This window comes from Barbus barbus, assembly GCF_936440315.1.
Source record: "Barbus barbus genome assembly, chromosome: 2".
NCBI lineage: Eukaryota > Metazoa > Chordata > Actinopteri > Cypriniformes > Cyprinidae > Barbus > Barbus barbus.
Genome location: NC_136730.1, coordinates 10,960,011 through 10,987,897, shown reverse-complemented (window position 1 = coordinate 10,987,897; position 27,887 = coordinate 10,960,011). Strand labels below are relative to the sequence as shown.

General features: G+C 37.8%; 1 protein-coding gene across 2 annotated transcripts in view; it reads left to right on the top strand.

Annotated features, from left to right (window-relative positions):
* The window catches only part of LOC306882429 (furin-1-like), a 106,469-nt gene extending 78,901 nt beyond the window's left edge, over window positions 1-27,568 (top strand). For both annotated transcript variants that reach the window (XM_079437037.1, XM_079437038.1), the window contains exons 8-16: window positions 5,354-5,526; window positions 11,857-12,069; window positions 15,574-15,674; window positions 16,008-16,111; window positions 16,389-16,506; window positions 20,063-20,242; window positions 20,337-20,461; window positions 23,063-23,176; window positions 26,660-27,568. In XM_079437037.1, the coding sequence (XP_079293163.1) occupies window positions 5,354-5,526; window positions 11,857-12,069; window positions 15,574-15,674; window positions 16,008-16,111; window positions 16,389-16,506; window positions 20,063-20,242; window positions 20,337-20,461; window positions 23,063-23,176; window positions 26,660-27,270 (1,739 nt within the window). In that variant the 3' untranslated portion in view covers window positions 27,271-27,568. The remainder of the gene's footprint in view (window positions 1-5,353; window positions 5,527-11,856; window positions 12,070-15,573; window positions 15,675-16,007; window positions 16,112-16,388; window positions 16,507-20,062; window positions 20,243-20,336; window positions 20,462-23,062; window positions 23,177-26,659) is intronic.
* Window positions 27,569-27,887: the final 319 nt, after the last annotated feature.

The window sequence follows — 27,887 nt, the reverse complement described above, 5'->3', positions numbered from 1 at the left end:
ACACCCAGGATATTTTATTTTTTTAAATGTTACATTTTGAACTTTGACTTTGAAACACTCTACTTAGTGTTTTCTCCAATTTGTGCTGGTGATTGTTATTTGAGTTTTCCACTTATTACTAGTGTTCACTGATGGTTAGGGAGTTCAACAAACCACTAATCTTAGTATTAAACCTCAACACAAAATCGTAAATCATGCATTTTTTTTTTTTTTTAAGGAAAAGCTGTTATTTTTTTATGCATTTGAATTTGATGCAATTTGTGCGATTTTTAAAGATGGGTAAAGCAGACCTATATATTATCTATGCATAGGGCCGGGCCTGGATTCACAAAACATTATAAAAAATAAAATTCTACTTTAACTTTATTCATAAGTCAGAAAATAAGTGGAAAATAGCACTAAAGTTGCAACCCGAGATAAAATACGTATTACTATTACTGATGTGCATGAGTACTCTAAAGTGAAACCAATAATTGATAGTGTAATGATAAAGCAAACAATGATTATTGATCGGTCAGCAAATGCAATAGAGCGCTTCATTGTAAGACAGGCTTTTCGACACCATTAAAAAAAAAACAAACAAAAAAACATGACTGTGAATGTAGGACAAGGTCAACTCACAAGTCAGTCGTACAGAAAACACTGCACTAGGGCTGGGCGATATGGCCAAAATAAATTATCACGATAAGCATTGGTCACGATAATTTTTTTCATATCAGTCGATATCGATAATTATCATGATAAATGTAAAATCTTTATTTTTTCAAGTTTTAAGCCAGATTTTTGCTCCAAAGTGAAAGTTGTAGAAACCAGACCATTAATTTTCCTTAACAAAATAAATAGAAAAATAGAAAAATGTATTTCTTAGTTTCTGCATGTTCTAGTGATTGATTTAGTGTTTCAAATCAAGAAACAGGTTTGGGTTGCCTGATAATATTAATATCACTTTTTTGTCTCTTAGAAATGCACATTTGGTAGTAGCTTGAGTTAGGATGCAGAGGTAAAATTTTGTTCATTATCAAAATCGGTAACATCTGTAAAAGTTTTAGCAAGTGTTTTTTTTTTTTTTTTTTTTTTTTTAAGCATTGGTCTCCCATAGTAGCATGCATTTAAATCATGATGAACACAATTAAAACCACATATAGCACCTCAATACCATGGTAAAAATATAACTATATGGTTTTTAGGTAGCCTATTTGTATGAAAAACGGTAGTCTAAAAACATTCAGTATAAATGCACACATGCTATAGCTTAATCTCACATACATACTATAATTATATACCGTTACTCCTGTAATAAAATTCAGTGTGAATATCCCACATTTCTGCCACAATGCCATGGTGCAGTGAGTGTTACTACAGTAAATCCATGGTAAATGATGGCAATGTGTAGATTGAAAAGCCTTCTGACTGTCTCATTGCACACAATGTTTCTCCTGTTTGGCTTTAAACTACCACAGAGATGTTTGTGTTCTTTGCTGAATTGGAGCGCTTCACACCGGATCTCACAGCTCTGCTTAGTGCTCGCGTGACTGAGTAAACGCATCTAGTTCTGCTCTAGTGAGCTCGTGCCGCACGGCAGTTTTGAACTTTGATCCGATTCAAATGAGTTACGCTGTTTCGTTCCGCTTTTGGCGCATAAGCATTATAGCGAACATTTATCGAACTCTTCATATCGTTTTATCGAGGAAAATTATATCGCGATAATTATCATTATCGAATTATCGCCCAGCCCTATTGTGCATTACAGTAATACAATCACCAAAATCTTTTATTTTAATTCTTTTTTTATTTTCTTTTATAGTTTTTTTTTTTTTTTAATTTTTTTAATAGGATTGTTTTTTTTTTTTTTTTAGTTTATCTATTTTTCTCTTTATGTCTTGTTGTAACAACCATTGTGATCTTTTGTCTTGACTGCCCTTTTAGTATTTAACGTATCCGGGATATTTATCTTTGACATCTTTTTCTTTCACTTATTTCTGTATATTTAAAATGTACCGTACAGTTGTTTCTCTTTTTGGACCTTATGTTTATTAAAGTGTATGTTTTGTCAGAAAAAGGTTCTAAAAATATAGAATTCACAAATTCCAAGTACAAATTAATTAATTGAGAAATTTCTTAACTGCTTCAAGATTTTCATCAGCCTGGCACCAAAATATTATAGAGTCTTGGGTTCTGTTGGCATGGGTTAGTTTTTAAAGGGGACATAACGCACACAGTTTCACCCGATCTCATGTTAATCTTGAGTATCTGAGTAGTACTGCATCCTTCATATCTCCAAAAAGTCTTTAGTTTCATCATATTTATAAAAAAAAAGATACAGCTTTACGATTCTCTCCGGAAACAGCTGAGCTCCTGCAGGCGTGCTGTGGGCGGAGCTAAAGAGTGACAAACGCTTGCGTGCTGATTGCCAACGAAACACAGACATTTGATGCCTTTTCACTTACCATCTGCAGTTCTGAATCATGACCGGGATGTTTTATAGCTGGGACCACTCCATCTTTCAGTATCAAACGATAAGCAAATGCAGTGTCTAACTGGGCCTTGTTTATAAAACGTTCATCAACAAACACACTTGAGAAACTCTGTTGCTGCCGTGAAAACAAACTGCATCCACAGTTCATGTAACGCTGGGTTCTTCGGGGAGCTGAACAAGGTTATCTTTCCCTCACAACCAAAAACACACTTCTTAAGAGACATTCTTCCAGAGCGAGTCCCGTGCAGTTTTGCTGGATGAAGCATGTTGATGGGCGCGCTCTTGCTCTCGCTCTCGCTCCGGTCGATACGGACGCGCTCTTCCAGGACAAATACCTCCAAATAGTTTTTTTTAAACTTTGGCCATGTTTAGCATGAGAATCCAACTCTTTAAGTGTAAATAACTCAACATGCATGAAACAGCTTTGCACTTTGCACCCCCCTTTAAACACCCAAAAGCACCACTCACTATCATTTTCTTTTTTTCTTTGTTTTTTTTTTTTTTTAATTGCACACTTTCTTCAGACACATGTCAGATCTTCCCTTTTATGCAGATGGATAATGCGTTATGGGTAAAATCCATTTCTCTTTTGTCATCTCTGCCTTCGTTTCACTCTCAAGCAGCTGTTTTTGAATTGTCCTCCTAATGAGACTCAGAGTAGGGTAAGTCGTCTTCCTGTGCCCATTTCACCATGAATCCAGGGGGAAATCTGTGCTTAATAAGCAGCAGATACTACTCCTTTAGGAGGTAACATGGGGACAGAGGACAGAGAGAAATTAAGGTTTTTGGACAGCTGACCCATAACGTCGGCCCAAACTGGCAGGCAGTGCCTTCTGCTACAGGAAAACCGAATGTGGAGATGGCAGCACGCTAGCAGAGATGGCACACAGCACGGCTAATTCCTCTGCCAGAACTCATTAAGCTCATATTGCTTTCATATTGCTTTGGAGGAAACAGTAGAGTCCATTGTTGAAAATTGCTTTATAACAAATAAAACTGAGGGTTCTTGTTGCATTTTTGAGAGAGGATAGATTATTTGTATTTACTAGGGCTTGAATAAAAAAAATCCTCTCTTTTGTGACCACAGTGCATCAGTGTATATCCGTTATGCCTTTCTCGTTTCCTGGAAAGTAATCATAGCCAGCTTTCTCTTTGTCCTACATGGATATTTTGGACTTTTGGAATGCAGATATGGGATAAAAACATTGTCTTTCCAAGATGTTGTGCAGCATTTTTCTGTCGTTGTGGGTTTGTTTGCAGTACTGTCTGCACCAAAGCTCTCGGATTGAAACAACTGAACTTTGTTTATTTGCACTAACCCTTATGAGGGCAACCTTGAGTAACCTCGCCCCCTTGTGTATCAAAGGAGTGATTCACATTGTTTTGAAGATGCTTGACTCTGATTGCTCATCTTTTTACTTTAAAATCTAAGAGCTCTTGGCAGAATCTGCGTTTTTTTTTTTTTCTTTTCTTTTTTTTTTTTATACCCGAGGCTGAGATAACATTCTGATGCTGGGACCACAATAACTCAACACCTTTGACATTTTGGACCAAGCGCTCTGGCTCGTTCCCAAACCCCCAATTCGGTTTAAGATTCTCTTTTGTACAAGGTAGTGGAAAAAGATAAGATGGCCTCCTCTGTTGTGAAGCATCTGTGAAAGGATGTTTGAAAGAGAAGAATGTAGCCACTTGTCACCTTTGAATGAACCCCAAATTTGAACTTTTATTTGCAGCGCTATCTGCACCTCATCCTTGTCATATGTGAGCATTAGATGTTAAATATTTAGCAAACAGAAGAAAAATCTCTATCATATGGGATTTTTAGTGGGGTTATTTATTGTAGCTGCTTTCTCTACAGCTTTTCTGTATGTTATGTTATATCTCTCCACCAGTGATAATCTATGTATTCGCTTCTCAAAGAAAATGTAGATCGTGGTGGTGCGTGGCTAATTAAATATTTGACAGGCTAGAATTTGAAGGTCACAGTATTATTGCAGCCAGGTTGGCATTGGCAGTGTTAAAAAAAATTGTGTGTTTTGGTTTACAGAATTTATATTAATATACACAAAGATTACTGAAAATATAATGAAAGTTTGTTTTGAGGTTATGCAGTGTTGAAAGTAGCAACAGTTTCCAGTATTTCATATATTTTTATGCATAGTTACATAATTGCATATACATTTCATAAAATTTTCATTTATATTTTTATATTTATGACAAGTAAATTATAGTATGTGGACTACAGTTCAAAAGTTTGGGGTCAGTAATGTTATAATGTTCCAAAAAGAATATTTCAAATAAATGTTTTCAGATAAATAAAAATAATAGTGTGCCATTTTCCAAAACGTTTTTTAAGATAACAATGATGCTGCCTTATTTATTTTTTTGTTAATAAGCACTTACTTAATCCCTGAAGAATCTCTCATCACACATTTCTTAGCCCAGTATTAAATGTAGCTTTCCATGGCATACACTATCAGACACATTTTGGCATCTCTATATGAATTCTCCATTTCAACAAATGTCACAGTAAATCTGGATGATATTGAATCATTACTGACAAAAATTCACACAATCTGATTTCACCCCTCTCCATGCTTTCCAGTGCCTGAACAAGCTCAACAGCTTGATTTATTGAGGAATTTTTCCCCTAACATCCTATGTTCTCTCTCGCTCGTTCTCTCTCTGAACATGAAGTCATTGTAATGGACATTGATTCTTACCATTAAATCTAAATACAAACATTACAATAGTCAGGCTGCAGTTTGTAGTTACTGTAAGATCTAACACATGCAGGTATAGTATATTATAGTATATTTGTGTGTGATTTGCTCTCTGTCCTATGCTCCTGTGTTTACCATGTTTTGTGTTTTGCAGGTGTGCGCATGTTGGATGGAGAGGTCACTGATGTGGTGGAAGCTCAGTCCCTCAGTCTCAACCCACAGCACATCGATATATACAGCGCCAGCTGGGGACCCGAAGACGACGGCAAAACGGTGGATGGACCTGCAAAGCTGGCCAAAGAAGCTTTCCTACGCGGCGTGATGGAGGTTTGTCTTTTCTCTAATCTGAATTTATTGCATTTCTTTGTCGTTTAGCTAATGTAGGCCAGAAATACTCCTTGTGGTGCTGAAAGGGGCAATATTCTGCACTTTTGGTTCATTTTATTGTTTCCTGGAAGGCAATTTATATTACTTCTCATAATTTATATTTCTTGTCAAAGAATTTTCCAACCTCTCTCTGCCCATTAGAGTGAATTGGGCTGCATTACTGTACCTTTAAAGGCCCGTTCACAGAAAGGACGATAACTATAATGATAATAATAAAATAGAAATTGTTCTTAACTTAAAGCGGAGTCCACACCACAACTAGAACGGCACAGAGGAACAATATAATTGTACTCACTTTAAAAACAATATTTTTTTTTTCAGCTGATGAACAATAAAAACATTAGAACATTCTGAATTAAATCACCAGATGACATAACAGCAGCGCACACTAAAACAGAATATTATTGTGTGTTGGTGTGTACACTAATGTATTATAATTATCTTTATAATTATAATACATTATATTATAATTATATAATGTATAATTATAGTCATGGCCTAATGGTTAGAGAGTCGGACTTGTAATCCGAAGGTTGCGGGTTCGAGTCTCCGGCCGGCAGAAATTGTAGGTGGGGGGAGTGAATGTCCAGCGCTCTCTCTACCCTCAATACCACGACTGAGGTGCCCTTGAGCAAGGCACCGAACCCCCAACTGCTCCCCGGGCGCTGCAGCATAAAATGGCTGCCCACTGCTCCGGGTGTGTGTTCACGGTGTGTGTGTGTTCACGTTGGATGGGTTAAATGCAGAGCACGAATTCCGAGTATGGGTCACCATACTTGGCTGAATGTCACTTCACTTCACTCACTTTATAGCTGTCGTTCTTTGTGTGAACAGGCCTTAAGACTTATCTAAATGATATGTATACCTGGTCTATTATCATTGTCTAAATTTACATGCCAGCATAGTTCACAGTATTGTTGATCAAGACCGACCACGTCTGTGATCATTAAATGTACTATGTTCATGATTTAAAACTATAAATTAGATTAAATTAGATTAATGCATTAAAGCTATTTCTTTATTCTGTTTAGTGTGTGTGTGTGTGTGTGTATATATGTATATGTATGTACAGTGGGTACGGAAAGTATTCAGACCCCCTTAAATTTTTCACTCTGTTATATTGCAGCCATTTGCTAAAATCATTTAAGTTCATTTTTTTTTCCTCATTAATGTACACACAGCACCCCATATTGACAGAAAAACACAGAATTGTTGACATTTTTGGAGATTTATTAAAAAAGAAAAACTGAAATATCACATGGTCCTAAGTATTCAGACCCTTTGCTCAGTATTTAGTAGAAGCACCCTTTTGACCTAATACAGCCATGAGTCTTTTTGGGAAAGATGCAACAAGTTTTTCACACCTGGATTTGGGGATCCTCTGCCATTCCTCCTTGCAGATCCTCTCCAGTTCTGTCAGGTTGGATGGTAAACGTTGGTGGACAGCCATTTTTAGGTCTCTCTGGAGATGCTCAATTGGGTTTAAGTCAGGGCTCTGGCTGGGCCATTCAAGAACAGTCACGGAGTTGTTGTGAAGCCACTCCTTTGTTATTTTAGCTGTGTGCTTAGGGTCATTGTCTTGTTGGAAGGTAAACCTTCGGCCCAGTCTGAGGTCCTGAGCACTCTGGAGAAGGTTTTCGTCCAGGATATCCCTGTACTTGGCCGCATTCATCTTTCCCTCGATTGCAACCAGTCGTCCTGTCCCTGCAGCTGAAAAACACCCCCACAGCATGATGCTGCCACCACCATGCTTCACTGTTGGGACTGTATTGGACAGGTGATGAGGAGTGCCTGGCTTTCTCCACACATACTGCTTAGAATTAAGGCCAAAAAGTTCCATCTTGGTCTCATCAGACCAGAGAATCTTATTTCTCACCATCTTGTGGTCCTTCAGGTGTTTTTTTGTGTCTTGCACTGAGGAGAGGCTTCCGTCGGGCCACTCTACCATAAAGCCCCGACTGGTGGAGGGCTGCAGTGATGGTTGACTTTCTACAACTTTCTCCCATCTCCCGACTACATCTCTGGAGCTCAGCCACAGTGATCTTTGGGTTCTTCTTTACCTCTCTCACCAAGGCTCTTCTCCCCCGATAGCTCCGTTTGGCCGGACGGCCAGCTCTAAGAAGGATTCTGGTCATCCCAAATGTCATCCATTTAAGGATTATGGATGCCACTGTGCTCTTAGGAACCTTAAGTACAGCAGAATTTTTTTTGTAACCTTGGCCAGATCTGTGCCTTGCCACAATTCTGTCTCTGAGCTCTTCAGGCAGTTCCTTTTGACCTCATGATTCTCATTTGCTCTGACATGCACTGTGAGCTGTAAGGTCTTATATAGACAGGTGTGTAGCTTTCCTAATCAAGTCCAGTCAGTATAATCAAACACAGCTGGACTCAAATGAAGGTATGGGCTGTGTCCAAATTCAGGGTCTGCATCCTTCGGAGTACTCATTTGAAGGATGTTACATCACAGCGCCGCGACGAAGGCTGTCCAAATTCGTAGGATCCTTCAAATGCGGCCCACAAATACGTCCTCCTTTTCCCCGAATTGGAAGGATGGGTGTGGTGGATCCTTTCCCGTCCTACCTATCCCATAATTCTTTTCGGCAGAGCGTAATGGCGGACGAAGCGAGCGGTAGCGGAGTGGGAGAGGAGTTTCTCTGACAAAACAAGCTAAAGTTTATGCTTCGGCTCAATGAATTTGTAGGAGAAATTAGTAGAATACTTAAAAACAAATAAAAATAGGCTATAATGGCTTACCTGGATGTGACTGTCTTGTAGTCTGATATAAAAAACTCTCCGACAACGAGCAAAGAAAGTATTTAATTTATTTAATTGCTTTATTTCTTCCAAAAGAATTAAAATGAGGAGAATAACTCTTTGTTTGTCCATTTTCCCGCTTCTTGCTTGGCGCTGTCACGGTTGCTAGGCGACAGGATATGAGCAACGGGTAAGGGAGGGAACTGAAAGAAGGGTAGGCTGTCCAAATTCACAAACACCGACTTCCGGGTTTTGCGGACGTCGGAGGATCCCTCCTCCTTCAACCGGGTAGGAAGGATCCTAAGGAGGATGCAGACCCTGAATTTGGACACAGCCGTAGAACCATCTCAAAGATGATCAGAAGAAATGAACAGCACCTGAGTTAAATATATGAGTGTCACAGCAAAGGGTCTGAATACTTAGGACCATGTGATATTTCAGTTTTTCTTTTTTAATAAATCTTCAAAAATGTCAACAATTCTGTGTTTTTCTGTCAATATGGGGTGCTGTGTGTACATTAATGAGGAAAAAAAATTAACTTAAATGATTTTAGCAAATGGCTGCAATATAACAGTGAAAAATTTAAGGGGGTCTGAATACTTTCCGTACCGTATGGTATGTAATTACAAAATGATAAATTCGTTGTGACTAACTAATCTATTACCTGTTCTAGTTTCCCCTAGCGTCTGTTACATATGCAGTATAATATGCATATGCAGTGAAATATTTTTTGGTCTTTAGATATTAGAGTCAGTTTATTTATTGTCTACTGTTTTGATTTGGTATCGATAAGGTACCAGAGCTTGACGCCATATTGAAGCCTGAATTTTTCCACTTGGATGGACCATGGAGGATGTTTTGTGCTGTGAACATCTACAAACCCCTTTTCAAAATGAGCAGTGGAGAGTTCCTGTTTTCAATGACGCGTACAATTGCTTCTGTGACTCATGGGCTATTTTTACTGTTTCCTGCCATTATCTGCATCAGTTGGTCTGTGCCACTAACAATAGACGTGTTTTCATTGATATTCTTGTGCTGAGATGGTCTGAGTTTGTCTCTCTTAACCTTGAACTTTTACCAGCAGCGGCATTTAAGAGGGCAGAAATTTGCGGTTCAAATGAATTAAGTAGATTTTTCTTATTTGCTTTGAAGTTAGCGATGTCAGGGGGGCTGTGGAAGGGATGCTCTGTATTTGATTTTGGCACACTTCATTTGCAAGTGCCTTGAGTCACAAAAGCGCTTACTAGTCAGAGCGAAGTTTGTTTAATTTAAATGTCACATTAAATGGCAATTTTCACCGAGACATCTTCATGCGGATTTTCCAGAGCGTGAACAGTATTGACATTCTAAATACCTAATTACTTAACGCCATTTGAGCTAAACTGTTATCATGAGCGGGGTAACGGAACGGCATTAGTCTCAGCCCTTCACTCATATGAACGTGCTCTGGGGTTGTAAAACTGGCTGAAGCCCAGCTAAAGGACAATGGAGGAGAGCCGTGCCAAGATGCTACCTACTGCAGTCTGTCGTGGATGGATTTTATTGGAGCAGACCTTTTGTAAGAGAAATGCTGAGAGGCGATTTAGTACGCAGGACCACTTTATGCTTTCATTACGGCTTAATATGCATCACTTAAAGCTATAGTTCATCCCAAAAAGGAAAATTATAATTTACTCCCCCTCAAGTCGTCCCAAATTTGTATGCCATATTTGCTTCTGTGGAACGCAAAAGCAAATATTATTAAAAAAAATTCTTTTTTTTTTTTTTTTTTGTTCTTGCAGCTGCTTTTTTTTGGGGGACTCCACTGACTTTCATTGCATGGGCAAAATCAGTTAAAATATATTATTTTGAAGATAAAGTAAAACTGGTTTGGAACAACATGAGGGCATTGTTATTTTAGTATCGTTTTAGTATCAAAATCCTAAATGTTGTCTTGCCCTCTAGCTGAAATTAAAGAGGTGTTTTTTTTTTGTTGTTGTTTTTAATTCAACCATAAATAACAATAGTTATTTATTGATGTTTTTGCAGTATAACGTTAAATTATCAGGCGTTAAGTGTCTTAATGCTACATTTTATTACTCTTATGCCATAGCATAGATAGCATACACTATATGCATAGATCCATAGCATAAATGCATTGTGCAGAATTTGTTCCAAGTATGAACAATCATATTAGAATTACTGAATTATATTGGGTAGAACTTTTAAAAGAACAGATGGTGAGAGCTGTAAGAATTTCCCTGTCACTGTTCCTATAAATAAGTGACAAGGACCAAAAAAACAAAACTTGAACTGATCACATAGACTTATTTTCCCCATCCATATTTTCTAGACATTGTTCTGGTGTCCAAATCGTGAGCGTTTGTGTGTGCCAGCAGTCAGATTTGTTTGGGAAACAAGATCCATGTTGCGTGGAGGAGGACAATGCAAATGGTGCTCTGGTCTGTGTAAGCACCCTCGCTGAATAGATGCCCACAATGAAGCAGGTGTGCGCTGTAACAGAGAGCAAACTCTCAAAGACGAAACTTTGCACCGCAGCCTTTCTCGGCACGCTATTTTTCTCCTGCAGACTTTTATTTGGCACATTGTTGAAATTGGAATTGTTGAAAGATAACAAGCAAACAGCACCTGAATCAAATTATTTGCACTGTTGGCCTTTCCTTGTGGCGACATAGTAAAATGAAAGTCACGCGGTTATTCAAACATGCCTCGTTAATGCGGTGCGTGTATTGTTCATGAGCTCATTATCGGTTCTGACAGTTTGCTTTTGCATTACTGCGCTGCTGCTGAGAAGCAGACCGCAAAAGCCCGGTGTTGTTTGTCTTTCATTTGCGCCTGAAAATAAGCATGCATGATACATGCGTGCATGATACTTTGCATACTCATCCAGCTGTATTATTTATTACCACTGTTCTCACGTTTCTGCTGTTCATAATGTGTATATATAATCTGTAATCTATATAATCTACATTGCTCTGTTCATAATGTACATACAATCCCTACATTGCATTCCTATATATATTCTGTATATACTCTGCTCAATACTGTATATAGCAATTCCACTGTACATTCTGTAAATCATATCTTCACCTACTCTGCACTTATATGTATATAAAACACTATATTCTTGCATTTCTGGTTAGATGCTAACTGCATTTCATTAGCTCTGTACTTGTACTCTGCATAAATGACAATAAAATTGAATCTAATCTGTCTTGAGAACATTAGCGCCATCCCACAAGGTCCTTTTTAAAAGCATCTGGCCCGGCAATCGAAACCACGATAGTGCTTCAATTGTCCATGACACTTTGAAAACCCTTTCTGGCAGACGATCCTCTCCAAACTCCACTCATCACAAATATTATCCAGTTGTTTTGAGTATTGTCGTCTGTAATCCTCCCGTTACAGACTTGGCTGCGCAGTGCTCACATCTGGCTCTTGGTGTTAGATTGGGCTTGCATGCAGGCAGATGCCAGCGCTTTTGACCTACTGTGTGTTTCTCCTCCTGAATTCTAGGGCCGCGGAGGACGGGGCTCCATCTTTGTTTGGGCTTCGGGGAACGGCGGCCGAGAGAAGGACAGCTGCAACTGCGACGGCTACACCAACAGCATCTACACGCTATCGATCAGCAGCAGCACGCAGAACGGCAACGTGCCCTGGTACAGCGAGGCCTGTTCGTCCACCCTCGCCACAACCTACAGCAGTGGAGGCCTCAATGAAAAACAGATTGTGAGTCTCTTTTTCTCTCTCTCTCCCCGCCTCCAGAAAATCAGCAACAGTTGTCCTTTAATTGAAGAAGTGGTGTAGCAAATCTAATCCAAAACTAAAGAATCTGAAAACAGTTGGAGATCAGAAGATAGCCTGCCAAGCCAATTTATGAAGAATTGTTGCCACGTCTTTAAAGTTCTTAAAGGCTTTTTGGCTGTCAGTGAATGCTGCGGTCACTAGTGAGGGGGGAGATAGATGGTTTTTGTCTTTATGGCCTGTTTGAGGCTTCAAAAACATGGATGTTCTTGTGATTGCAAACCATATCCTCTCACTATCACACATGGCTTGGTTTTATCTTTGTGTTTGCGATTTATTAATGATGTTTAAGTCGAGCGTCACTGTTTTTAGTGCGTACACTTGTGCTTGGGGATCTCGACAAACCCCAGCTCTGAGTATTACAATGTGTCCTAACCAGACAAAGCAACCAGCCATAAAAGCTACAGTATTTGTTCTGTGTAAATCAAATTATGCAGCTTGTTGAGGAGAGGTGTGTTATTACTAAGTGATCAGACTTGCAATTTTGGCCTGGCTGATGATGAAAAACAAGTGAAAAGGACATTCAAGGACAGATTTTAAGGTGAAAACTAGGCCAGTAGGCAACCACCCAGCGGCCGGTTTCACAATTTTCTTGAAGTTAAGAAATTTAATAGATACGTTCTTAAAGGTTTGCAAGTGAAGTTCTTGACACATTCTTTAAGAGGTTTTTAAATATTTTCTTGGTAGACTTTGTTGATTTCTGATTGTATGGTGGTTCGTCTTGCTATGAACTCGATGAAAAACACCTCAAATGGCATATTTTTCTGCCACCTGCTGATTACAGTGAAAAATCATAAATTCACGCTATTTTCGGTGCGACTCGCATTGGTGGGAGATCAGAACCCGGTGTCATGTTTCAAAAGTAAAATCCTAACAAGATCCTTATTTGAATCGTTTTTATAGATTTGTTATTTTCTAGGGCTGCAAGCAACAATATATTGTCATAATATATTGCAATACAAAATGGTACAATGTGTTTCGCGAATTGACAGTATGTATTGTTCACCCAAAACTGAAAGTATAACAAGATTTAATTTAGTCTGTTATTCACATATGTAAAATGAAACCGAGTGCAACAAATATGGTAAAGCTGGCAGCTCGCACATTTGAGTTTTCATGTTTATTAATTATAATTAATAAAAAAATAGTGTTAACAAAATATTGTTATATATAAAATAATCTTATTATATATATATATATATATATATATATATATACATACATGCATACATACGTGTGTATGTATGTATATATAATGTGTGTGTGTGTGTGTGTGTGTGTATATATATATATATATATATATATATATATATATATATATATATATATATATATATATATAAGTATAAATTATTAATAATTTATTTATAATGTTAATTTCATTCATTTATTTATTGTAGCTATATCTAGGCATGGACAAAGTGCAAGCATGTATGTCTAACATAATTCCTTATTTTTAGCTTAGTTGAATCATGAATATCTCCTTTCTTGCCTGGCATATTGACACTGACATTTGCATCAACAAACAACCTTTTTGGGTTCTTCACAAAATGTTAAGCTGTAGTTTCAAAGCATAAATATCCCGGTGATTCAAAACAGCCCCTCACTGTCATAGCATGACATTTTCTATGCTCCTGTTTGGTTTTGTTTCTTTACCCAGCTCTGTGCCGACAGAGGCGTGTACCCAAGCATTGTTCTCAAAACCAGCTATGAAAACCTGACTGACTCATCTATTGTCCCGCATTCAAAAGACAGACAACGGCTTTCACAATGGAGGTGTGCTTTTAAAGGACATAAGCCTGATACCCGCTGTTTCCTCTGCCGCAGAGACTCTGTCAGGCGATATTCCTTTCCTGTGGTCTCCCAAGATCCATTAAGTGTGCAATTGCTGAATTCTCCTGTCATTGCTCCTGTCATTCAGCCTCTGCCATTTTTCGCAATTAGTCTCACGCAAGGAGGTATGTCGCAGTCACTGCACATCCTGCGACGCCTGGCTTTTTAAGTGTCACCCGTCAAGCCTTTTATGTTTGCATTAGTCTTGAATTGTTCCAGCTCTGTCTGTGTGACCCTAAGGGCTTAAAGATGCTGCGATTTTTACCCTTAAGTGTCAAAAGTGCCAAACATTTAACTGAAACACCTGGGTCACTTAACGGGCAGAAGCTGAATGGCAGTTTTTACAGGGTTTTTTTACTTTTTTTTTTTTTTAAGAATATGTGAAGAGGTGCTTGCCATGCAGATGCCAGTGCCATGATGCAAGACTCGTTGCCAAGGCATTGATATGCAGTTGCTAGGAAATTTTGGGTGGTTGCCTACTGGCCCAAGTGGAAAGAGCCCAATTCCCAAGTCTCTGTGAAATCCTTTTCTCTCTCCCAAATTCCCCTCAAAAACCATTGAGAGGATCAGTTTGGTCAGTCATATCAGTTTGAAAAGTAATAGCACGCCGCTCCTCAACAACTCATGATTTTGAGGTATCAATTATATCTGTAGCAAAATAGTGAGGGACTAGTTGCACATCAAAATTTCATGCTTCTTGCAAGGGTCTTGTCCGCATTCTTGATTGTGATTATGAACAAATAATAATAACAATGCTAGACGCAATTAGCAAGCTTATTAAATGGGTCATGAATTGACACACAGGCTAATCATCATTTGACACACAGGCTAATGGTCCAAAGTTTTTTTTTTTTTTTTTTTTTAAATGTCTTTGTTCACCAAGGCTGCATTTATTTAATAAAGTCCTTTCAAAATAACTTTTTTCTATTTTTATGAATTCCAAAAGAGTATTTGGAATCTTCAGTATCACGTGATCATTCAGAAATCATTCTAATACGTTAATTTGGTGCTCGAAGTGTTTCTTATTGTTAATGTTGAAAACAGCTTTTATATTTTTATTATTTATATACAATATATTATATAATTTTATCATTTTTGTGGACACTGTTTGAAATTAAATTGACAGTAAAGACTTTCATAATATTGCAAAATATTTATTTTTTCAAATAGACTTAAAAAAAAACTTGATTCTTCAAAGAATCCTGGAAAATGCATCACAGTTTCCACAAAAACAGTATGCAGGGGGGAATATTTTTTTCCAGCATTGATTATAATACAAAAACATGCGTTTATTTAATAATAAAAACAGCCTAAATGACCCGAGTGTAGAAAATGGACTTATTTCAAAATTACATTTACAAATTAAATTTACAAAACATTATTAATATGCCTCAGAAAACATTCTGAAATAATTAATGCCTCATGACGTCTTTTTTTTTTTTTTTTTTTTTTTTTTTTTTTTTTTTTATCATCATGCGTGAGTGACTTCATTGTCATGTCAGGACAGTGTTGGTATTGTGTTCCCATTTGGAATTATTGGATTTTCCCATCATATCAGTGATGCGATATGTCTTCCCACTCTGCTTCTTGTTTCAGGTCACTACAGACCTCAGGCAGAAGTGCACAGACTCCCACACAGGCACCTCTGCCTCGGCCCCTCTGGCGGCAGGAATCATCGCCCTCGCCCTTGAGGCCAAGTAAGTCGTCTGAAGCCTGGTTTGTCCTGTCCTCAAGCGAGGTCATCTTTCTTTATCAGCGATTCTAGTGACCCGAGGCTTTCGAAATAAAATTACTGCAGGCCAGATTGGCAGGCTGGAAATAACCTTCAAATTCTCATTAGGATCAAACGCATGCATTGGGCGGTATAATTTGAAAATAATTCAGTGGTAATACTATAACCTTTATGACTCTACCTGTAGCTATCCGTGACCTTTACAAAAGGGCAGGAGACATTATCTAGGAGAGCTGTTTGTATTTCGTTCCACCATGTATCTCGCATGAAGGAAAGGCATTAACACTTCTCTCCATAGTAAAAACCTGACCTGGAGAGACATGCAGCATCTGGTTGTGAGGACATCCAACCCTGCCCACCTCGCCACCAATGACTGGAAGACAAATGGTGTGGGTCGCAGAGGTAAAAGCCCATCTCGTTGCTTTTCATTGCTCCCTCCTTTTTTCTTTCGCTCTGGCTTGTCTTTCCACTTTCCAGCTAATTGAACGCTTTGTGATTCGATCAATAACATTATCATTGGCTGCACCAGTCTGCAAATAGCTTCAGATCTTTTAAAGATGTCAACCTCTTTAATTCACCTCTTTACTTATAATGTCAGTCTTTTTACAACTTTTTTTAAACTGGCTCTATAGTTACTTTCAACAGTATTGATTTTTCTCTCTCTGTCTCTCTCCTACAGTAAGTCATTCTTATGGATATGGTCTGCTGGATGCTGGGGCCATTGTGGCTTTGGCAAAGAACTGGACAAATGTTGGACCTCAGCGGAAATGTGTCGTGTCCTTGGTGTCTGAACCCAGGTAGGTTGAACCCTCTATACTGGATTGATATTACAAGGCTTGGTTCACCAAAAGTTGGATTTTCTGTCTCTTTCTCACCTTTTATAACCATTCCGACTGAATGTTTACACTGCTGTTTTTCCATACAGCGAAAGTGACCAGGGGCTGCAGATCTTCAAAAAGACATAAAACAACATAACTTAGTCTGAAGACAAGTGATTATGGCTTTTTGGAGTTTGAAGGCCTTAGTTTTTAGTCACTTGATTGCATAGATGAAGCCCTAAGATTTTTGTGCTCCAGAAAATGCGGACAGAATCTCAGAAATGCTGTCATGAAAATGGAATTAACGTTGAATTTCATGGAATCTTAAGTTTGAATGAAATTTTTCAAATGTACGGCAACACAGTTAATCTAATTTCAATACAATTCCTGGTTTACTCCAATTGTCAAACAGCAAAAAGCTGAGAAACTTCATATTAAAATGTAGAATAAGATTCAATGTAATAAGGATAGTTGGCTTATTCTTTGATTTGTTCAAATAATATAATGTTAACATGAATTAATATATGAATTAGTAATGCCGTTCAAAAGTTTGGTATGTGTAAGATTTTTAAATGTAAAATACATTAATAGTAAATATGTTAATAGTAATATTGTGAAATACTTTTGCAGTTTAACAATAACTGTTTAATTTGAATATATTTTATAAATGTAATTTACCCCTGTGATGCAAAGCTGAATTTTCAGCATCATTACTCCAGTCTTCAGTGTCACATGATCCTACAGAAATTTTTAATATGCTGATTTGCTGCTCAAGAAACATTTATTATTGTTATCAATGTTGAAAACCGTTTAGGAGCTTTGTATTTTTGTGGATAACATGATGCATTTAATTCTTTGATAATTAAAAAATATATTTATTTGAAAAAAATAAAATAAAAATTGTAACTTTGAATAGAAGGGTACATGAAAATGAATAAATTATAAAAAATATAGATGTATTAATTAATTTGATTTAGACATTCTTTTTGATTATAAATTTATTAAAATAGTATAATAAAATAAAAATAGTATAATTTCCATCCAAAATGTTATTAAAAACAACATTTTGGATGGAAAAAAATATTACTCTTTCAAGCAGCTTGAGCATTCTGCAAAACAGTTTTTACCAGCCATGGGAGGAAGTCAGTTGTGCAGGTTGAGTAAATTATGACAGAATATAAATTTTTGTGTGAACTAAACCCTCTGTTAGAAGAAACTGTAGCCTTAATTGATTCTTCACTAATATATGGCAAACTGAGGTTCACACAAATGGAATGTTTTAAATTTAGTGCTGCTAAAAAGGTAATGAAGTGCAAGAGGAAATGGGAATATGAAACGAGGTGGGGGCGAAACATCAATTTTGACTATCATATTTAAATTTAGAGCTGCACAACTTGAATGATGCTTCAGTGCATGAGGCATCACCGCTGCCTACAGAGTGTGTTTAAAGGTAGTAATGACTTGCAGATAAGCTTGTTAAAGCCACGTTTGTCACACTTCCATCACTGCTGACATCTTGGAACTCAAGACGGACCCTCTCCACCAATTTTGTTCGCTCTCCCAGCATATCATGCCTCTCGCTCAAAAAACTCACTCTTTTTATCCCTTCCTACAGTCCTCCTTTATGGTTCACCAACGTTATGGAAAGATCAAGGGGTTTTGGAGCAAAGCCCAATTTAACATGCTGGTAGCAGAAGTCACAGAGCGAAGTGATTACGGGCTGCTTCACTTCCGTCTCTGCTGTATTTTTCTTCCTTTTTTTGCTCACAACATCTGACTTGAAGTCTTGCATGCTCTGCGGTATCACCGCGCACAGAGGGGTTGCGCTTCATTCCTCATGGACTTGTCAGAGGCTGTAGCCTGTCTTTCATTTAAGCTCTTCTTCCAGAGTAACCCTGTCTCTGGTGAGCAGGGCTGGGCCGCACTAAGCTCCTTATAGGATTGGGTTTATAGTGCCAAAAGCCTACCGCTCCTGTAGCGGTCATCGGTGCCACAGGTCTTAACCTGACTGAACCTTTCTTTTGGACCAGGAAAGTGTTTTGCACACCATATAGCACGCCTGTTTCAGTAAGACTCAGTTAATATTTCCCATTAGTTATTAATAAGTCCAATTTAATGCATCAACTATATACAAGTAAACACGGTAATGCTTTCATCACATTGCTTTATTTAACACATCAAATTCTGGTGTAGTGAATTTGGGGAATAATTACCTATTTGTTCAAACAATGTTTGGAAATTCATGAAACATTTATCCTTAAGATAATAGTGATGCTTTCTTTTGAGGCTTCAGTAAACATTTGGGTAATTTGCCATTTTAAAACACTCGACTTTGCGTGAATGTGTGTGCTGGTGCTTTTATAAGCCGTTGAATTAACAATTTTCACCTGGTGGATGATAAATGGTACATTTAAAGGAGGATCTGAACCATATCTAGTGTTAAGATTGTTTTCTGCTAGATTGTTGTACTTGGTAGAGAATATTTTGATCTTGCACTAAACTTACAAAAGTTTGGATTTTCAACAAGCATATATTAAATTAATTAAGTGACCGTAAAGACTTGCATTGTTACAAAAAATTATATTTCAGATAAATCTTGTGCTTCTAAATAAAAAAAATCATTTAAAAAAAGGCATCAGTTTCTACAAAAATATTAAGCAGCACAACTGTTTTCAACTTTGTCAAGAGTAAAAAATGTTTCTTGAGCAGCAAATCAGCATATTATAATGATTTCTGAAGGATCATGTGACACTGAAGACTGGAGTAATGATGCTGAAAATTCAGCTTTGCATCACATGAATAAATTACACTTTAAAATATATTAAGACAGAAATGGTGCTAAGATCTAGGCTTAAACAGAGGGGCGATAGAGCGTTTGAGGTAGCCGGTCCCGATCTTTGGAATAGCTTACCACAACACATTAGATCCACACCCACTTTGTCCATTTTTGAGCGTAAACTTAGACTACTTTTTCTCTCCTGGTTTTAAATAATGTGTATATATGTGGCCTTTTGTTTTTTCTTCTTTTAACTGTGTTTTAGGGTTATATTGTTTGTTCAATATTTCAATATATCAATATTTGGTTTTATCTTTGAATTGTAAAGCACCTTGGACAATGAACATTGTAATTATTAGTTTTACTGTATTTTTGATTAAATGCAGCCTTGGTAAACATAAGAAACTTCTTTCAAAAAGCTTAAATCTTGAAGACCCCAACATTTTAAATAATGCATAATGCGTTCATATTTACTTTGTATTAAGTGGTATAACATTTACATTTATTCATTTAGCTGACGCTTTTATCCAAAGCGACTTACAATTGCTATATATGTCAGAGGTCGCACGCCTCTGGAGCAACTAGGGGTTAAGTGTCTTGCTCAGGGACACATTGGTGTCTCACAGTGGATTCGAACCCGGGTCTCTCACACAAAGGCATGTGTCTTATCCACTGCGCCATCACCACCCCATGTGTATATATGTGGCCTTTCAGTTTGGTTTAATTGTCAGCTCTTGAACACTATTTTGCTGTTTTTAGGAATATTGGGAGTCATTTGGTGATCAATAAGAGTGTGGATGCATGTGCTGGGACAGACAACTTTGTAAGCTCATTAGAACATGCTCAAGCCCAGCTCACCCTGTCCTACAACCGCCGAGGAAACCTGGCCATCTACCTGATCAGCCCACAGGGCACCCGCTCCACACTGCTTGCACCCAGGTCAGACTCTGAAAGGGATGCATCCACACACTTTATACTCCAATAGTATAGCTGAATCAGTTAAGTGTAACATTCTCTGTCTCCTCTCTCTCAGACCTCACGATTACTCCTCTGAGGGCTTCAATGACTGGGCTTTCATGACCACCCACTCCTGGGATGAGGACCCTCGTGGAGAATGGACGCTGGAGCTCGAGAACGTGGCTGGAAACAGTGACTATGGTAATAGCCCATCCATCCAATTTAGTTTTTTTTTTTTTTTTTTTTTGTAACATTTATGCTTCAGACGTGTTGAGCCATGGCGCATATGCAGGAGATGCAGGTTCAAATCCAATATATTTGTACCTCCAGAGTACCCTGATCCCATTCCAGGTGTCTTTCACTAATGTCCTGACTCTTTTCAAATATCTGCTTCTCTACTAATAAAAAATAAAAATAAAATGAAACAAAATTGATCAAATTAAAGCAAAATAAAAAAAGTTAGTAAAAGGCATGAAAAAAAAAAACAAGAATGGTAAAAAATAAGAGACAATAAAAATGTAAAAATCTAGAAAATAATAATCATAAAATAAAATAAACGCTCTGACTTGAAAGTGATTTAAAGTAAAACATTGTGATGCAATAAAATAAACAAATTATAATACAAAAAAAGGAATAATAAAAGAGCATAAATAATATATAAATACAATTCAATATGAAAAAGTAGATAGTCATTAAAGAAAAAGATCATAAAAGATAAAAAAAAAAAAAAAGCTGGGATTTGAAAATGATTGAAAATGAGTCCGATATTGATTGTGATCCAAAAAGCCTCTCATGTCTCCCAGTCCCCTGCTTTGCACTTCACAGAAATGTAGAGTATCTTCTCTCCAAATCCGCCTGATTTGCCCAATCCTGTTTTCTTCCTCTTTTATGTCAGTCAATTTGTCTTCCTTCGCCACACCCCGCTGTAAATCTGATTAAATAATCTAGCTAAGTAAATCAGAGGACTGACTTTTTTCTTCCTTTCCCACTATCACACTCTCCAGCCGCCCCTGAACACTGTAAATATAAAGAGACTTCCAGCCAAAGCCCATTAATTTGTCCTGCTCAGATAATAACACAACTGCTCTGTCTGGATTGAATGGACCATTCGTCCAGTGCATTACCTAGTCCATTTCTCTTTGTTGCTTTAAGAATTTACAGAGCTACTGCCTTTATTGGACTATAGAGACAAAGTGTGCCATCTATCTAATGCATGTCGAAGCAGTGTGGCACTACAGTTACTGAATGATGATGACAAGAAGTCTATGTTCAGACATTTCGTGTGCTGTTACAGGGCACCATAATGATCAAACTTTTATCTTTTTGAGTAATTTGTGATAGTGGCCACAAAATGAGCAAGATGTACCGGTGATAATATACAATCAGACATGGTCAAAATAGAAAGGGTGCTGTCGTTTTATCTTGTATACAAGTGAAGAGTTCATTTACAAAAACAGATAACTCAGTTTTTAACAATTTTCAAAAATCATGTTTTTTCATTGTGCATTCCAATTGATCTCAGTCAAAGAGCAGTTGGGTTATTTTGATTAGGTTAAAATAACTAAAAATACATCTAACACAAAAACATGATTTTGAATATTAAAAAAACTGACTGATCTGTTTTTGCAAAAACTCTTCAAGTATAGGATAACAATGGAGACTTTGCATTTGACTTATTTTATGCTAAATATGGCTAATATTGCTTTTTAGTTGGTCAAGCATTGATACATGAAACTAGAGTAGTCAACATTTTGAAGTGAATCAAAAAAAGTTTATCAAAGTTGTCCTAAGACTAGAATGCATTTTGGTTTTAGGACAACTTTGATGAAAGGTTTTGATCCACTTTAAATGTTGACTAGTGTAGTACAGCTGTGTAGGAAACCTTTACCTGTGACAGTGCAGCATGCAGCTAAAGGTGATTTATACTAAAGTATCTTAATGTAAAATGACCAATCAGAATGAAATATTTTGGTTTAAAAATGTCATTCCTATATTATATATTGCAGTTGTAAAATTATCTGATATGCTTATTGTGCTTTATCAGTATATGTCAGTTCTAATGAGCTATATTGTTTGTGATTATCATTAATTAATATTAAAATTATTAGTTTATTTTAATTAACATTTTATCATTGCTGTCATTTTATAAATTTGATAAGCCATGAGAGGCTCCATAGTTATGTGATCATCAGTATTATTTTAGTGTCATTGATTTGAGATTTATTACTATATTTAAAAAAAATAAATAAATCAGTTTTATATACATTATTGTCATTTGTAAAGTTTTAGCTAATTTTATTGTGCGTGTTTCCTTGGGCAACAATCTGAAATTAATTTTTTTTAAGTTAATGTTTATTTAATTTATTTATTTTTTTTTGCTAACTTTTGTCAGATCACTAATGCGCTGCCTCTTGTGGCTTTCTGCTTTAATACCGCTATTCTAACTTACCACTCTTCTGGTTTACTTCAGAAATCAGGGGGCTGTTTCATAAAACAAGTTTACCAAATAAGCCAGGTTTATTTCATTTAGTCTGACTTATTGTCTTTTGATTTGGTTCAAAATAAGTCAGACTAACTGAAATACTGGCTTATTTGGTAAACTTGTTTTATGAAACAGCCCCCAGCTCTGCTAATGTTGTTTGCTTTTGGTTGGTTGCTTGTGTTCCTAATTTGTATGTTGACAGCATCTGCTGACTGAATAAATGTGCATATAGTATAATGATATAGTCTACTGATTGAGACAGAATGAACACAGACATAATGATTCACAACTGGTTGAATTGCTCCCTCTGTCTGTTTTAGGCACTCTGACTCAGTTCACGCTGGTTCTCTATGGCACAGCTTCTAGTTTATCCGGCCCTTCAGCAGCAGACTCCAGCAGCTGCAAAACATACGACCTCAGTCAGAGCTGCACAGGTAAGTGTGTGAGTAAATTGTGAAAGTGCGCCTCCTGCCAACTAGTGGCATTTATTAGCTGTTCTCAGTAACTCTAAGCAGTTTTCAGCTGCAGGCCTGATTGTCAGAATGGTATGCTCCTATACTACTCATAAACACTCTTCTTCTGCAGTATGTGTACTATGCACATTATGCACATTTTCATGCGTGGAACACCTAGATGACCTAATTTGCCAAAATGTGCAGTTTACAACTAAAGTACACTGCACACGACTATGCACTTGACTTGACCTTCCATTTCTTGTTTAACCAAACAATATTAATATCATTTAACGTCATCTTGACATTATTTTACATGTCATCTGAAACATTTGGACATTTTTACACATTTTGTGATATTTTGCATTTAAAAAATGTTTTAATTTGTAGTAATATTTTATACAACTGAGTTAATGGTCAAATAAATGCAGCCTTGGGGAGCACGTGAAAAAAATCTTTCTATTCCAAACTTTTGAACGCTAGTTAATTGCATTAATACATAACACTGTAGATTTGACCCTGATAATCTCCCCACTAATTGAAAGCTTTAAACTAAATCTATAAAGCTTGCAGCTGTTTTTATAGGTCCCTTTTGCTTGTGTTGAGTGTGCTGTTCTGGCCATGTCTTAGCTGTTAAATTGTGTGTTCATAACTCCATCCTGGAATTAGTTTACAGTGCCAGCTGCATTGGCAGCCGTGTTGAAGGCAGCTGTCCAGTTTAGCCTGCGGCCGTGCCCCTCTCTGTGGACACTCATTGCCAGCTCATTCTTACCTATTCTCTCACACACACACACACACACACACACACACACACTGACCCTGCCACTACTCTTTCAGCAGCTTTCTTCCTTTCATCATCTCTTTCCTTTTTCTGTCCTCTGCCTCCTCCACTGGCCAGTGAGTGGAATCACAAATGCCAATAAAGAACCTTTATTTTTGCAGCTTAGCCTCTCCAGAAAATTATTCTGGCCGAGAGCTGGCCACTTACACTGGAAAGAGACTGTCTGACCGACACATTTCTCTGAAATTGTTGATACAACAATAAAGCACCAGCTTGGACAGAACATTTCATAAAAGCACTTTTTGTGACAGCCTGGTAAGATGACTTTATTTGCAAGTGGACTGGTGCACTCAGACTCAAGGAAAGTTGTGTAATGCTAGCCACTACTCATTTTCAGATAGAACTTGGCACTTTTGTGTACAAAATGCATCAGGCAGTTAGTGAACAGATGTAGGGTGGGCTAGATGCGCGGATGTGCGGTTCATGTGGCTGAGGCTACATTCAATGAAAACAACACAAAAATAGACTGAGGCCAAATTTCTGTCAAAAATGAAAAAAAAGGTTGAAATACCTGAATGAATTCCTCAATATTTAAACAAAAAAAAGAAAAAATTACAAATCGCACAGTATTTTGGATTGAATAATAATAATAATTTTCTAAAGTATTTTAGTAAATACTGTTTTATCACAAAATGTTGCAATACATTACAGGAGGCTGACTTACAGCGATTTTACCACAGATTTTGTCATTTTAATAGTATTTACAGTATAGTGTTGTAGTATGTATTCATATTTAGAATTAGCTTTGGTAACACTTTAGAGTAGGGAACACTTATTCACTATTAACTACAACTTTTCCCTCAAGTTCCTCATCTGCTGCTTATTAATTGGATTGGATTCAATTTATTGTCATTGCACATGTATACAAGGCAACGAAATGCAATAGAGAAGAAAAATACAGCACAACATGAGGAAAGGAAGGAGAAAAAAATCATCCTCACACTATGCTCCTGAACGGGAGTACAGTGTGAGAACAGTTAATAGTATACCAAACAGTAGTTCTTCCTGGTGCTTATTCTGCTTGTTATCCCTGATCTGACCTCCGCAGCTTGAACCCTCTCCAGGTGTTAAGCACTGTTACCACAGCAACCCAACAAGCCCTACAAACCCATAAATAGGGATTTTGCACTGAAAAAACACCTTTTAGTAGATGAGTCTTTGCAGTTGTCAGAAGATGCTGACTTGGATGGTTTAGTAATTATTCCAGTAATGGAACTCGCATCAGGCAAGGTAGCGCATTTGAAAAGACCTGAATTTCCTGGATCATATTTCTTCTTGGCTTGGCAGGCAGCGTTTGAGGTGTAAATAAGCCTAAGCAGCACAGAGCAATGCAGTGTTTAGCTTCAGTCCTCAGGCAGATTCATTTACTCTATCACACTTCACACACCCACAAGCTGCTCAACTGTGCCTTCTATTTAAAGGATGTAACGGGTTCAATACAAATTAAGCTCTAGCAACGAGCGTTTGTGGCATAATGTTGATTTACCATAATTTTTTGTTTAAAAAATCAAAGCAAAAACCACCATTAAATAAGACTGTGAAAGAACACCGAGCCAGACAATGAGCATTAAAATAGGTTTGCACACTGTATTAAAGGTATAGCTGCAAAACTTTTATAAATTTATACATGCATGCATGTTTGGTAACTTTGTACATATCCAATTATTTATTTTCACAGTCTGTAAGTCAAAAAGCTTGACAATAACATGTTGATACTCTTCCTTTTCTTTTTATTGACATCAATATTTTTAGGTTAATATTAGGTTAAATTAAGTGGTTTTTTTTTTTTTTTTTTTTTTTTTTTACAATGTAAAAATATATCTTTTTAAATAACTTTAAAAATGGCCCTGTGTAATACGTTATTTTTTATATGTATGCATGTATGTATTAAGTGAAGTGACATTCAGCCAAGTATGGTGACCCATACTCGGACCCATACACAGCAGTGAACACACACACACCGTGAACACACACCCGGAGCAGTGGGCAGCCATTTATGCTGCGGCGCCCGGGGAGCAGTTGGGGGTTCGGTGCCTTGCTCAAGGGCACCTCAGTCGTGGTATTGAGGGTGGAGAGAGCGCTGGACATTCACTCCCCCCACCTACAATCCCTGCCGGCCCGAGACTCGAACCCGCAACCTTTGGATTACGAGTCTGACTCTCTAACCATTAGGCCACGACTTCCCAGAAAATGGGAAAATGAATAAAAAATGAATGTATATTAATTTTACAAATTCCTGTTGTGACACATGAAATCCTTAACATTAAGAAGGCAAAAGTGAGGGGTTGAGAAAATACAAATAATTTATTTAAATATTCTATGTCAGTTAGTGATGCGGTGATAAACGGATTATTATTAATAAAATGCTGTTTTAAATGGAGTGCAGCATGTAACATTTGCTTCCTGAATGTGCTATCAACTTTCCTACAAAAAAATGCAATTTTTGCATTTCAACCTTTAAATCCTCAGGAATGCTGGTCTCATGGATGAGTGTAAACATGGTTTTTGGTTTAAAAAAATAAGTCAGATCAATTTTCAGTGGAAATCAGCAAAACAGTTTAGTTTGTATTCAATCCAGAACAAATTTGGAAGCCTAAACTGAATTCTGTTTCTTCCTCCCACAGAGTGCAACCCCGGCTTCTACTTGCACAACAAGGGCTGCGTGAGAGACTGTCCAGCAGGTTTCACCACAGGCACCCACTCTGTTTTCCTCCCCAACAACGATGTGACTTCTGTCCTCCGTCCAGCCTGCCTGTCCTGCGACCCCGTCTGCCACACCTGCCACAGCACAGACCCTCAGAGCTGCCTCTCCTGCCATCCTCACAGCCACCTGGACATCGCCAGCGGCACCTGTCTGCACCAGAACCACATCCAGCGAGAGTCTCCCGACAGCGGGCTGTTCCAGACGCAAGGCGGCGACTCGTCTGTCAAACTGCACCCAGAGCGCCTGCCTGCGACCGTGGCCGTGCTCAGCTGTGCCTTCATCGTAGCTACGTTTGTGGCCGTGTTCGGCTTCTTGCAGATGCACACGCGTAAGCAGAACAAACTGCTGTCCGCCGAAGCCGGGCCGGGATCTGGCTTACTGGTTGGGTTCGGTTTCAACCGCACCGCAGTGGCCTACAAGGGCATCCCGAGCGTTTGGAGGGAGGACGAGGGCAATTCTGAATCCGAGAATGAGGAATTCGAGATCCGCAATGAGAGGACTGCCTTCATCAAAACACAAAGTGCTCTTTAACCCCTCTTGCCCATGTTCCTCCCCTCTCTAGCCTCTACTGCACTGTTGTCTCTTTTTTTTTTTTTTTTTTTTTTTTTTTTTTATATAAAGTGTTTTCCTTCTGGGGTTCGTCTGAGCATATCTCACTTCTGGGGGTTTTGGTTGTTTTTCGCACCAGTCGTAGTTATATGAGCCATGATTCACCTGGGTGTTGACCTCTCTCGGTGCCTCGACATGGAAAGCTTCCAATCACAAGTGACAGGGATGAGCCGATGGTCGCAGGGTTGTCCCGGAATCACAATAAACATGATTATCATTTGGTCTCTTGCCTAGTGAGATTTTAAGAAACAAGATGGAATTATTTGTATGGGAAAAAAACTATTATTTTTCTTTGAGTGAATGAGTGTGTGTGTGTGAATGAATCTGTTTATATGAAGTCAGTCAGTGCTCCAGTGGGTCGGATACACTGGCTTTGCGCAGGGAGCCTTTTAGAAGAACATATCACTATTTCTGCATGGTCAGATGGAGAGCAGAGCAGTGTGTTGTAAAACCTGTTTGAAGAGCTTACAGCTCCCCCTAGAGCATCTACATTGACATTCATGATTATTTTATGTACAGTAGGTTGTTTAAAGGAATCC